This window comes from Syngnathoides biaculeatus, chromosome 20 (assembly GCF_019802595.1).
Source record: "Syngnathoides biaculeatus isolate LvHL_M chromosome 20, ASM1980259v1, whole genome shotgun sequence".
Lineage (NCBI taxonomy): Eukaryota > Metazoa > Chordata > Actinopteri > Syngnathiformes > Syngnathidae > Syngnathoides > Syngnathoides biaculeatus.
The window spans coordinates 11770031-11782984 of NC_084659.1; the positions used below are offsets into that span (position 1 = coordinate 11770031).

Below are 12954 nucleotides of genomic sequence, written 5' to 3' on the forward strand. Positions count from 1 at the left end.
CTGCATGGGTAAGGAATGCAAAAAGTTTAAATCCAGTTGAGCGGCTCCAGAGAGATGCACTGTACGCATACAGATATTGCACCATTAAGGGTTCCATTGTATCTTTTTGGTTTTCTATTACTGTGTACAGCACAAATGTGTCTCTGAATTTTACATGCAGGGTCACTGACCACATTCAAATGCAGGAAGTGTCCGTGTTTCACAGAAGCTCTCGCTGAAAGGGTTCCCCTTATTGGCACTGGGGCAGATTCTTATGACAAAGTGTTCCACTTCCTGCGAGTAAAGTTTATTCTTAGGAACACTTAGGCCACGGAATGCGCTCGCGCTCCGAGGGGAGGGATATCCAGCACACGTGTTGTCACAAGTCCTAAAAGTGTCGGATGCAACGTGCAGATTGCCCCGAAGAGAGCGGGCGGCAAAAGTTAATAGTATTTTGCACGTCTGGCGCAGGTCTTAAGGCGCTTCTCACCTCCCAAAACACATTCTATGCATGCATCTGTCGACCGGGCCTCGTCCGTCAGAATGACACAAACAAAGCATTTCCTGTTCCTTGCAACCGAAACGTAGCTCATGATAATATCCTCTTTTATGTCAACGACGAGGGTGTCGAATTGTTATCGGCCCCCACTCATCGCGTATTGTGAGCGCCGTATACAGTAACCCCGGTGGGAGAAAAATGAATGCTTCATTTGCATCTCAGTAAACTGCCACTGGATAGGAAGTTAAATAAAAATAAAAAATAAAAAAGACAAACAAAACAATCTGCATTTAGAAATGAACGCTTCATTCAGTCAGACAAGAGCACGTCATATTTACAAGTTTACAAGACAAAAAAAAAAACATCAGTAAACAACTTGAGATCTTAACAGTAAAATAAAGTTACAAAATAAAAAAATCAAACTTTTTTTTTTTTTTTTATTGAACCACTGTTTCTCTTCCTGGGCCCCAGCCAGTAACCATGGCAACTTCTTCTTTCTTCTCCATTATCGGAGGTGCAACGGGAGTTCAACCTGCAAGAGCATTTCCACATTTCTGAAGCAGCAACGGGTTGCGCTCGGGCGTCGACTGAGTGTTGATGTTGTTGCTACGTCTGCCTTTATCAAACCTCGGCTATGAATAGCAGCATTAAGTGGCAGGAATTTCGCGGCTGGGGGCAGAGCTGACCTTTTTTTTTTCCACTGCGACGAGCCGCAAGATAACAAAACACTCGCCGCGTTCCGAAAGTGCAACAAGTTTTCAGGCGAGACCATTAATACGACTTAAGACGCGTTGGGGATCATTTCTTTTTTATGCCTGTTTTATATTTAATACAGAGCAAGAGTTTGATTTTTTTTTTTTAACCTACGATGATTTTTATATTTACTACAAAGCAGCAAACTTCACCTTAAACAAAGAATTATTTTTTTATCTCACCAAACCACATCCATCATACGAACGTCAATTATTAACTTAAAGCTACCAAGCCATACAAAATGCCATAAACGAGCGAACAAAACTAGCGCCAATGCAGTAATTCCAGTAATTATGATGTAAAATAAATGATTATAAACTAACTTATATTCAAGTGAGAGGAAAACATGCAGGCAGATCATACAATATTCACATGCATCTATTCTTTATCCTCTGCAAATATCGACGAATATTATTGCATCTTAATTTTGAGACTGTGTGCACTATGCTACCCCCTGGTGGCCACAGTTCACATACAAGTAGGAGCAGCAAAATGTCAGTGAGCATAAAATCATAACTATTGCATCCATCCATTTTCTTCGCCGCTTAGCCTCACAAGGGTCGCGGGTAGTGCTGGAGCCTGTCCCAGCTGTCAACGGGCAGGAGGCGGGGTACACCCTGAACTGGTCGCCAGCCAATCGCAGGGCATATCGAGATAAACAGCCGCACTCACAATCACACCTAGGGGCAATTTAGAGTGTCCAATTAATGTTGCATGTTTTTGGGATGTGGGAGGAAACCGGAGTGCCCGCAGGAAACCCACGCAGGCACGGGGAGAACATCCAACCTCCACACAGGCAGCGCCTGGATCGAATCTGGGTCCTCAGAACTGTGAGGCCAACGCTTTTCCCACCGTTCCGCCTTCATGACTATTCATCAACGTTATTATTGAATGTTTTTATAAAGTTCAATACTGTAGCGTGTTTGTTTTCTTATTTTAAAAAGCAGCTTGAAGTGACGGTTTCCCTCACCTTCCTCAGGTTGCGGATGCTGCTGCCCCGGATGGAGTCCATCAGCTGATCGTGGGCCGACCTCATGGGCGTGGACGGCCTGCTCCCGTCCTCCCCCCGCCTCTCCGCCGCCACGGGCCTCAACGCGTTCTTCAGCTCCTTGAGGATGCAGGTGGTCTCGTCCTTGGCTTTGCCCTTCTTGCCCTTCTTCCCTTTGGTCTTGGCCTTCTTGCTGCTCGCCTCGTGGGATTTGATCACCTCCGCGATGGTCCGGGTGGGCTTCTTCTTCTCCTGACGAGAGGGAAGCAGTGGCATAGGAGGGGGCGGCGGCGGCGGCGGTGGCGGCGGCGGAGGAGGGGGGGGCGGAGGTGGCGGTGCAGGAGGTGCCTGTTTCTTGGCCAGGTTGCTCCGCGGAACTTTAGGAGAGGACCACGGAGAGGATCTCGGTGAGCTGCAGGGTGTTCCTTTCTGGAAAAGGAAAGGAAAGGAAAGTTCATGTTAGAAACAAGACAGTACTAACGATGTTGCCTGTGACGTTACCAGTGCGGTGGTTCTGGGGTTGGCGGCTCCTTCCGGCGCCCCCTGCTGCTGCCTCTGCTCCTGCAGCCGTTTCTGCCTCTGACGGTCCTGGTTCCTGGTGAGGATGCCCGTCATGCTCATCCTGGGACCGGGTAGGTTGAACTGGTACCCCAGCTTGATCAAGGTGTGGTTTTCCCGGAGTATCTTCACCATCTCCATCTCTACCTAAAGTAGAGGAAGCCATGTTGCGGCATGAAAGGACATTTCGTGTAGGGGCGAGCCGAGAAACCGACCTGTCCTCCACAGATGTGCCTCTGGTTGTGGAATCTGAGCTCGGTCAGGGTGTTGTTTCCTGGGAGGGCTTGAACCAGTGCCAGGACGCCCTTCCCGCTCACGTAGTTGGACTCGATGTTGAGGCTCACGATGGACGAGTTCTCCCGCAGCATTTTGGCGATGGCCAGAGCCACCGGGTCGTCCGCGTGGGTATTGGCAAGGCTGAAGACGCGCACGTGCGTGTTGGCCCTCAGAGCTTCCGCGAATCGGATCAGGGTCTCCTACAAAAACAACCACATTTTTTTTTTTCCTTTTAGGACGGTGTTCTAAATACTTTTCGGTTATCTTATCATGCATCACTCAATCCGTTTCAAGCCGTGTGTTTTGCCCGCTGTTCGTCAACATGTCTTGAAATGCCGTAGACGTGCCAACAAATTTAGCATTGATGAACTTTATCGTTATTTTGTCACCATCGCTGTCTTTTATTCTTTTTCTGATCAGGATGAAACATCGTCCTGCGCTCCTGTTCCAATGTGGTGGAACACACCCACAAAGAATTCGGCCACAAATGTTGCACACCCCTCTTCTTTTGACAGTAAGGTACAGTTTTGAGATTAGATTATGGTCTCTGGTACATGGAAATTGTGGCAATTTTGTACCTGTGAGATGTCGTCGATGTTATTCAAGTTAACTTCCGTAAGCTCGGGGTCGTCGTCCAGCGACCGCTGCAGGGCCTCGTCCACGACGGTGGGGTTCCCGTTGGCGTTAGGGTCTGCAGGAGGAGGGGGAGGAGTCAGTCTGACAGGCTCCACCCTCTGCGGCTTCAGTTGGTGGGGGGTGCTGACAGGCATCGGCGGCGCTACGGGCTCCAGGTGAGCTTTTTCCTCTTCGTCATCATCTTCTTCTGTTACGACCTCCTCTTCCTCCTCCTCCTCCTCTTCGCTTTCCTCTTCTTCATCCTCCTCTTCTTCCTCCTCTTGTGGCATTTCTTGCTCTTTCTCGCTTCCGTCATCCTTTTCGTCTTCTGATTGGCTTTTTCTGTCCTTCACATCCTCATCGTCTTCATCCTGTGTCGACACATTGTAAACAGTATGTTGCTTTTAAAAGAACATTTTGATTCTATGTTCAGCAATCACTCCCATCTTTTTAAGATCATTATTCATTTGGGTGAGCTGGAACCGATCTTAGCTGACTTTGGGAGAGATCTAGATCAAGTGGATGCTTGGCATGTAGGAGTACCCGGAGAAAATCCTCGCAAGTACCGGGACAATTTCTTTCCAAAAATGTCTTCAGACAAACACAGGAAGGCCCGAGCACGGATTCTGACTGAAAACCTCAGAACCGTGAGGCAGGCGTGCTAACGACATTCAGTCCGATTCAGTTCTGAATGACAAAGTTCAGGTAATCATTTGGTACTGACCGTTTTAGGGCTGCCCCCAGCGATTTCATTTTCCAGGATTTTCTGGGTCTCGGCTTCCCAGTATTTCATGAGGGCCTCCCTGCTGAAGGTCCCTGTCGGGGTCTTGTCTGTCTGGTCCCTCTGCCGTAGCCCAATAGGCACGTTGGCGTCCGGGTCGATGTCCACCAGCTCCTTCTCCAGCTCGGCCAGCTCTTCGGGACTGAGCGACGCCAGGAGCTCATCCTCGTCCACGTCTTCGTACTTGCTCAGCTCCCGGCGGTATCCGAAACAACTCATCGTCAAACCGGGATCAGCTTAGACCGCTCACATTAAAAAAAAAAAAAAAAAAACATTTAGTTTAAACCGACCTTTGGAATTCCGAATCAAGTCAAAATCGGTCTCCGGTCCGAAGCAGATCTCCGTGCGGCGGTGCTCTCGCCGCGTCTAATCTCCCGCAGCTGCCACCCCCCGGCCTTAAGAGAGGGATCAGAAGGGCGCGTAGCAAAAGTGGCGGCCCCTATGATGCGGCGTCTTTTTTTGGTACACCGGCGCTCTAAAGGGAACAGAGCCACGAAAAGCATGTGAGCTCAGCGGCTGCAGCCCGTCATCGTTGCGGCGCGTCGCCGATGCTGCGGCGGCTTTGTTCATAGCCAGGAACAGAACACAACACAAACGGAGACATGGCATCACAAACCTTGCCCCTGCGTGACCATTAACAAACCTCTCCTGGGTACATGGACATTGTTCATAGTCGTCCCTATTGCAGCCACTAGGGGGCGATTCCATGATTTGTGGCCCTTGCTATGATCTGCTTGGATGTGCGCTTTCTCCGTGTCTTTTATTGACTTCTTTGTCAATTCCGCCGGGGGGAAGCATCTCATGATTTACGCGCATCTTCGAAGTGAATTGGAAATGTGATTTGAATGTATAATTCACAATTGATGAATTATTAATGTTATTGTTCGTTTCACCCATGTATAAGATATAGATCCCGCCTACTTGACAGACTCACAACAAGGGATCACATGGCAGCAGCCAATCTTGACAAACAAATGAAAGTCATTGAATTAATAGGATGCAGGTGACCGGAAAAATAGTCTGGAAGAAAAACAAAGGGCAGATTGTACTGGATTGATTCAAATATAACGGGAAACATGTTTGGCCGCAAAACAAATATGTGACTGAAATATTCCCTTTCCTTTAAAATAATGCTTTTTGAAAAAGAACCGCACTCATTTTTAGTTGATTGAGAGGTATTCATTGCAATTCCAAATATGTTTGAGACGTTCCTGATACTGAAGGCTCCTTTCGGCACAAAACGACACAAGCGATTCTTGTTCTGATCCGTGATGAAATAATTCACCGCGAGCTGTTTTCAAAGCCGTTCCCCACATCGCCAGCAATTAGCAACGGGACATGGGTCGGTTTCACCAAAAGCAACCGTTTCGGACCAAAATGTGAGTTGGACATGAATATTTTTTTACTTTTGTGACACATCAGACTATAACAAAAAAAGAAAAACTTAACTGAGATGGCTTTTGAACTGATTTATTATTGTACACCATACATACGCTTTAATTCAATATTAGTGACTTTTTTCGCATGGCTTTTGTCATGCACTCAACTTTCATCTCGTCTCACCATCGTGACTGACGCTTTTTCGACTGTTTCGACCGTACATGTAAATATTCTGTCCACGTCGAAGGTGTCCAAACTTCTCTGACTTCCATCGAGTCTGCGTTTCTCCGCGTTACCGACGTGGCGAGCCAACAATCTTTATCTTCCGCTCAAAAGCAGTGCTGATCTCAAACCCAAAGCGTCGTCTTCCGGGGTCTGTGAGCTATTATAGTGGTTACATAGCTGATTCTCACCGGCCCGTTGGAAAAAAAATGTGAAAAAATCGAAGACTGTGTAGTAAACGGTTGCATTAGATGTTTAGCAAACATAAACATCCACGGCAGTTATGGATGCAAGAATTTTGTGTACACCTTTTTGGCAAGCTTTTTCGTCAGTTTTACATGAGCTTGATTTCGGATCGTTTTCTGCCCTCTCTTTTGTGACTGCTACTGATTCAAGTGGAACTCACCGACGGCTGTCACGGGATCAGTCATTATAAAGCTACCGCGTGTTATCGGGAACTGAAAAATAACATCATTTGTGTCTGCTGCATGATAAGCAGATGCGCTCGGTTGAATATCAAAGCCGAAAATTCCTTCGGCGGAAGAGCAACCTGCATTCATTTACATTCAAATGGAGCAGCTCTCGGGGATAACCCTCGCATATTCCGAGCGGAATACACCCATCCGCGTTCCGAGCCCGGGCGCCCACGCGCCACCGACGACGGGTGAAGTCTCAGACGTGGGTCAACGTGTGACACGGTGACTCAGCCTGTAGGCGGCCTCTCCGGTCCTTCAAAAAGCCTTCCGCCGGTCTGCGTGGAGAGGCAGGCAGACGGCTGGCCCATCCTCAAGTTTCACTGCTTGGACCTTGCGCACACACACAAATGCACACACCCCCACGCACAAACGCACACACACACACACACACACACACATGGGCTCGCAGTTATCTCCAGCTTCGGATTATAAAGACTGACTTTCATGCAGCGGATTTGGCCAGCCTCGCATTTGTGCTCCATATGAGGGAGAAAGTAAGTCTGCTTGTTTTATTTTTGTGTTTTTGACTCATTTGCTATCCAGTCTTGTATTGTGTATAACACATACGGGCTGTCATCTGAGTACACATTTGAACAATGGCATTCTGTGTTTCAGAGGATATTTCTCAACGCAGTAAAAAAAAAAAAAAAAAAGGGAGAATTTGATGATGTTTTTTTTTTTATTCGTAAGTGAAAGCTGACATTTGTTTTGACTTCTTATGTTGACAAAGGCAGATGAGCCTGTGCTAAGCCTGCAGTGAGACAATATTGACTTTCGGTGTTATATGCCGCGGCATTTTCATTTGCCATCGTGCCAGGCCACAGCACGAGGTGCAACTTAGTGACGGTGTCATTGTTATATGATCACACGGCGTCCCTAATGTGAGGACTACTTTGCAGATCTTCAAGGCACCTTGTGTCCTCCTCAGTCTGCTCGCGAGTTTGAATCTGTGCTGTGGGAAATTCGGAGCCCCAATAACTGATGATGTGAGCAAGCTGTCGCTTCTGGTGAGCTTTTGAAAAACATGCACCCCCCCCCCCACACACACACACACATGGTTGTTGGTTTTAATTCGATTGACGTCGCTTCTTTTAGAAGCACAACATCCCTTCCGATTATGAGATTCCTGTTCATTACATTCCCAAAGAAGTGGTATGTATGTGAGAAATATCGCCTTCGACCTTAAACGGAAAGAAAAATATCTTCTTATTCTCAGTCGGTGGTGTATTTCTTAGGCCGGTGCGTGCTGGGTGGTGCTGAACGTCTACCCTTTGGAGCAGAGTCTTCGCAAACTGGCCAACATGTTTGGCGCCGACTCCTCCAACAAGGAGAACATCCTGGTCTTCATCGCCATGCTGAAGAGTTTGCGCTTCACATTCGACCACCAGGAACTGGTCAGTCGACAGGGCCGTCCTGTATTCAGTCTTAGCGTGCGGGAATTTCACCGGACGTTGTCGCGCAGGAAACGGCGATGCAAGTCTTCCAGTGTCACTACCGGGAGGGGAGCTTGAAGAATGAGCTGTATTTCGACTACATCGAGGATATCCTCCATGTTGCAGGTCAAGAGGCGTCCAACTTCTCCTGCAAGCCGCCGCCGTGTCTCAATACGGCAAATGCACCAGGTAAGCGTGCGTGTCTATAAAGCGCGCGTCCAATATTTGCGTTAAGTGCGGAAGCAGAAGTGACTGGGGCAAAGACTTTGGGTAAAGTACACGGTACACGTAAGTATCCGCCACTAATTGCCAGCCAATCACGGACAAACTCACACTCAAATACTGGATGGACAATTATAAGTCTGCGATTGGCTGGCGACCAGTTCAGGGTGTACCCCGCCTCCTGCCCGTTGACACCTGGGATAGGCTCCAGCACTCCCCGCGCCCCCTGTGAGGATAAGCGGCTAAGAAAATGGATGGGTGGATGGACAATTATAAGTCATATCATTTTTTCCTATAGCCCTTAATTGAAAAATAGTCTCAAAGGGCTTGACAAGTCCACAAGTCACAAAAATCAACTTGAGGTGGTGGTGGGGGGGGGGGGGGAGAAGAAGAAGTGGCAGTAGAAAAGGCCAAAATCCAGATGTCAGCGGGTGTGGCAGGGCAAGGGAATCTCACTCATGTTTTTTTTTTTTGTTTGGAGCATGTGTGAGGATGCCAGATCGAAGGTCAGGGAGAATTTCTTCCCAATATGTATTTTATCTTTAATACAGAACTGTGCTTTCAATGCACTAACGTGTATGAATAAAGTTTTTAAAAATTGTAAAATTTTTACAGTAGATTTCGTGCTGGTCAGCCAATGGAGCACTTACAATCAAACCTTTTGAATTTTGTTTAGCAACAGCTACAAATGTTGCTATGTTGCTGTGCAAATCTGCTAAAAAAAATTTTAGTAATTTAAAAATGATTATCACCATACAATCACAGTTTTTGTTAGTATGGACAATAGTTTGATGGTTCAATATAATGAAATATTTGGACAGCCCGTGGTCAGATTTTTTAATTAGAATATTTCCCGATACTGCGGTGGGCTGGCAACCAGTCCAGGGTGTACCCCACCTCCTGCACTGCCGCCACCCTTGTGAGGATAAGCGGCCCGGGTAACGGATGGACGGAATATTTCCCGATAACATGTCCTTCCCGCAGGGGATCGCAAGGAGGGTCGCGATTCCAGATGGTGGAAAAGAACGCCGTTGCTGCTGGTGCTCGTCCCTGTGACAGCTTGCGTCGTTCTCATCGTGTGGCGGGTGAGTGGATGAAATTAGAACGCCGGGCGCCGTCACGTTCACTCACACGTTCACTGCGTAACCGCCCCGTGTACGATTTCAGGCGGTTCGTTTTACGGTGTCTTCGTTCCTGCGTCGACGAGAACATATTAACATTATGCAAACAATATAATCGCCTTGCAAACAGTCGCTTGAAAGCTTCCAAACTGAAACAGGGCAAGTTTTTTTTCATTTTTTTTGGCATACTTACTATTTATCGTGGTATCGTTGACACGCCTCCAACTGCACAATCCAGGCACTGCGGCCGTGCGTTTTGCATAAAGATATTTTAGAGTTTGTCTATTGAAAAGAAAGACATTTTTCTGTTGGCCAAAGAGTTTATCGGACAAATTAATGTCATAAATTAAAACTGGAGCTCATATCAATCATTAATACTCATACAGCTCATTCGTGGACTATATAAAATACTAGAAATTGAGTGCAAATCATCCATGACTTTTGATTTAATACAAATCCAAACCAGACTAATAAAAAGCTATCTTATTTTAATAATGTGATTAAGAAAATATAGTTGTAACAAAGACCATAAATCCACGTGAATAATAAAAAATATGTCTACAGACACCTTAGATTGCCCCTAGGTGTGATTGTGAGTGCGGCTGTTTGTCTCTATGCGCCCTGCGATTGGCTGGCGACCAGTTCAGGGTGTACCCCGCCTCCTGCCCATAGACAGCTGGGATAGGCTCCAGCACTCCCTGCGACCCTCGTGAGGATAAGCGGCAAAGAAAATGGATGGATGGATGACTCCAGATTTTGGAAGAAAAAAAAATCTCATTACATGAAATCTCCAAGGGGGGGGGGGGTCCAACTAAGCCTGAATAATGATGTTCTCTCGTCTTGGTGTGCACTTAAAGGAAATCCCCGTTAACAAGTGTTCATAAAATATTCAGCAGTATTTTATGGCTCCCTATTAGCTCACCTAACGACGTCCGCTTGGTGATTAACTCATCGTGATTTTCTTCAGGTCGCATCTCCAAGACACCGCGCTGAGGACCTGGAGATGGCGCCTTGTGACGCCGTTCCCAGCGTGTCCGTCTCCATCCCGCTTCAAAGGGCCGGCGACACGCTCACGGAGGAGGGCGGCGGCGGCAACGAAAGCAGATGAAGAATAAAGACCAAGGGGGGAAAGGATCTGTCCGGGACGGGCTCTGGCGAGATGCTGAGCGTCAAATTGACACCACCTACTGCGAAGGTTAATGTGCGGTTACCCTGACGCAGAATTTTCCTGGGCCACATATTGTACAAAACCATATATGGACTTAAGGAACTGGAAAGAACCACTTAGTCGTTATGTGGTTTGCCGCTGGTAAATCTAAAAACTGCAAAGGCAAATGGCAGAGCATGACGCATGGATTCCTGCAATGTTACAAGGTGTAAAATCTGCTGTCACCGGAGTTTGGACCGTTGGGAAACCGGGTCTGTTGGAGAAGTAAAAGCATGCTCAGATGGACTTGCTGCGGAAGAACACCGATCATCAAATGGACGACCTGCGGTATCAGATCCAGGTGTCCCGGAGGCAGACTTGGCCACTCAAATCATCGCGACACAGACTCCAATCGACTTCGGTGACTTGGCAAAAACTAAAAGACTCGAGACTACACGAGAGACGCGAAGAGCTGTCATACGCACATTCAGGTTCGATAAACTTGCCAATCATACAGCTGTCCCACGTGACTGGTCAACTCTATTTATGAAGACCAGATAGAGCAGGTAAGACTGCAAAGGTGACTTGAGGTAACCTGTGCTAAAATGATTTGGGGCTAAGCGTTTAATCCCAAAGTTCGACCTCTTCCTCGGACTTGCTTGAGATGTCGATGACGTCCTCGATTAATCGACTTTGACTCAACTATCAGCACGTTATGCAGGTGTCGTAATGCTTTTTGATACGAGTTTGATTACACACGTCTTGGTGTTTTTGTGATGCGCCGGAGCCACTTGTTGTTGACATTGCGATGATCGGTCACAGATGGCGAAGCCGCCGGTCGCAAACAACACTGCGCCCGCGGTTCAACAAGGGTCCCGCTTTGTGTATCAAAGCTCGGAGCAGATGGCAAAGATAGCCGCGGCCAGACGGGATGTGAATCCCTCCATTGTGTCCCCCCCTTTCCACCCGCGATACATCACTTCTTCTTCTTCCAGTTCTGCGCCGCAGCAAAACAAAAAAAAAAAAAAAACGGACTTTCTAATGCCTCATTGACTGAGTCAATGCTGTTTCGATCATGAGAACATGACTGTGTGGAGAGGGAGCGCTCTTGTCCGGGATGTGTCACACACACACACACACACACACACACACACACACACACACACACAGAGGGAAGACAGGAGCGTCGACGATATACAGACGAACGGATGGACGGACAGGCGGATGAGCTCAATGAGGAGAATAAGAGGGACGCTTGTTCTCGGCCCACAAAAGACGTGACCGTAGGCCGGAGGAAATGCCACTTACCAACCCGACTGATGTCGACCGAGGCCGATGAGTAAACGCGCCAGGAATCTCTGTTGACCGCACGCAACTGCGAACCCTGATTAATTTTCCAATAACTGTTTTTTCAGTATTCCAATGATTGTTTTCCATGGAAGTCCTTTGTTAAAATATACGTCAATGCAAACAGCCGCAACGTTGATGACGTTCTACACTTGTTGGAAAAAGTTACGAAAATTTGCCTTTCAGGTGCAATTTGGGGTGGCACGGTGGGTCAGCTGGTAAAGCGCTGGCCTCACAGTTCTGAGGTCACGGGTTCAATACCAGACCCGCCTGTGTGGAGTTTGCATGCTCTCCCCGTGCCTGAGTGGGTTTCCTCCGGGCACTCCGGTTTCCTCCCACATCCCAAAACCATACAACTTTAATTGGACACTCAAAATTGCCCCTCGGTGTGATTGTGGGTGTGGCTGTCGTCTGTCCCCATGTGCCCTGCGATTAGCTGGCAACCAGTTCAGGGCTGCCCGTTGACAGCTGGGATAGGCTCCGGCACTCCCCGGGACCCTTGCGAGGATAAGCGGCTAAGTAAATGGATGGAGGTACAATTTGATCATGAACTTAAAACGCAACATTTAATGGCGAACTTAATTTGACCTGATGTACACTTTTGAATGGACAACTATTTCATGTTTCAGTTTCATCCCAGAGTTTCACCTCAAAACCAAACATCATAACTTTTTATGTGTAGTGTACATTCCAGTGTGGAATTAGTATTAAAATAGTTGCATCTATTGAAACTTCCAGGGGAAGTATATTTAACGTAAGTGATTCTACAACAAAATGCAGTGAACACTTTTCCTCATCTTACACGTTTTTGTACGAACTCTGAACATTTTTAACTGTTTTCGCCAGTATTATATGATCATAAACTGTTCATTATACTCAAAGTGTGAAATGATATTCTGTGTTTGGCCCTGCTCTTTTTGAACACAATTACAAATCTACAACCTGTTTAAACGTGTTTCTATCTCGTTTGCCTTATTTAGCCACATTGTAAAACCGAAATTGAAGTACAATTAGAAATAGGCTCGGTATGACGCATCGTCGTTGCGCCCCACTTGAATGCAACGTATTTAAATGTTTTTTTTTATTATTATTAAAGTGTCAATCAAAAATTTTTTTTTGTGCTGGATCCTTTGATCTTGTGCTCATGTCAGTGGTCG

General features: G+C 47.0%; 2 protein-coding genes and 1 long non-coding RNA gene across 3 annotated transcripts; 2 read left to right on the forward strand and 1 right to left on the reverse strand.

Moving 5' to 3' along the window:
• Window positions 1-288: 288 nt before the first annotated feature.
• Window positions 289-7015, reverse strand: lmod2b (leiomodin 2 (cardiac) b). The gene is made up of 6 exons (XM_061807144.1): window positions 4393-7015; window positions 3632-4039; window positions 2993-3253; window positions 2721-2924; window positions 2202-2648; window positions 289-1010 (listed from the first exon to the last, which is right to left on the reverse strand). Exons 1-6 carry the CDS (start codon window positions 4666-4668, stop codon window positions 984-986), a joined length of 1623 nt encoding a protein of 540 aa, XP_061663128.1. The 5' UTR covers window positions 4669-7015; the 3' UTR covers window positions 289-983.
• On the forward strand, window positions 2489-3625 carry LOC133493606 (uncharacterized). The gene is made up of 3 exons (XR_009793059.1): window positions 2489-2626; window positions 2724-2851; window positions 3474-3625. It is a non-coding gene; the product is annotated as an uncharacterized LOC133493606 (long non-coding RNA).
• On the forward strand, window positions 5788-12889 carry LOC133493966 (uncharacterized). The gene is made up of 8 exons (XM_061807968.1): window positions 5788-5791; window positions 7278-7357; window positions 7427-7534; window positions 7623-7679; window positions 7763-7921; window positions 7990-8149; window positions 9167-9267; window positions 10271-12889. The coding sequence occupies exons 1-8, from the start codon at window positions 5788-5790 to the stop codon at window positions 10409-10411; spliced, it is 810 nt and encodes a 269-aa protein (XP_061663952.1). The 3' UTR covers window positions 10412-12889.
• Window positions 12890-12954: the final 65 nt, after the last annotated feature.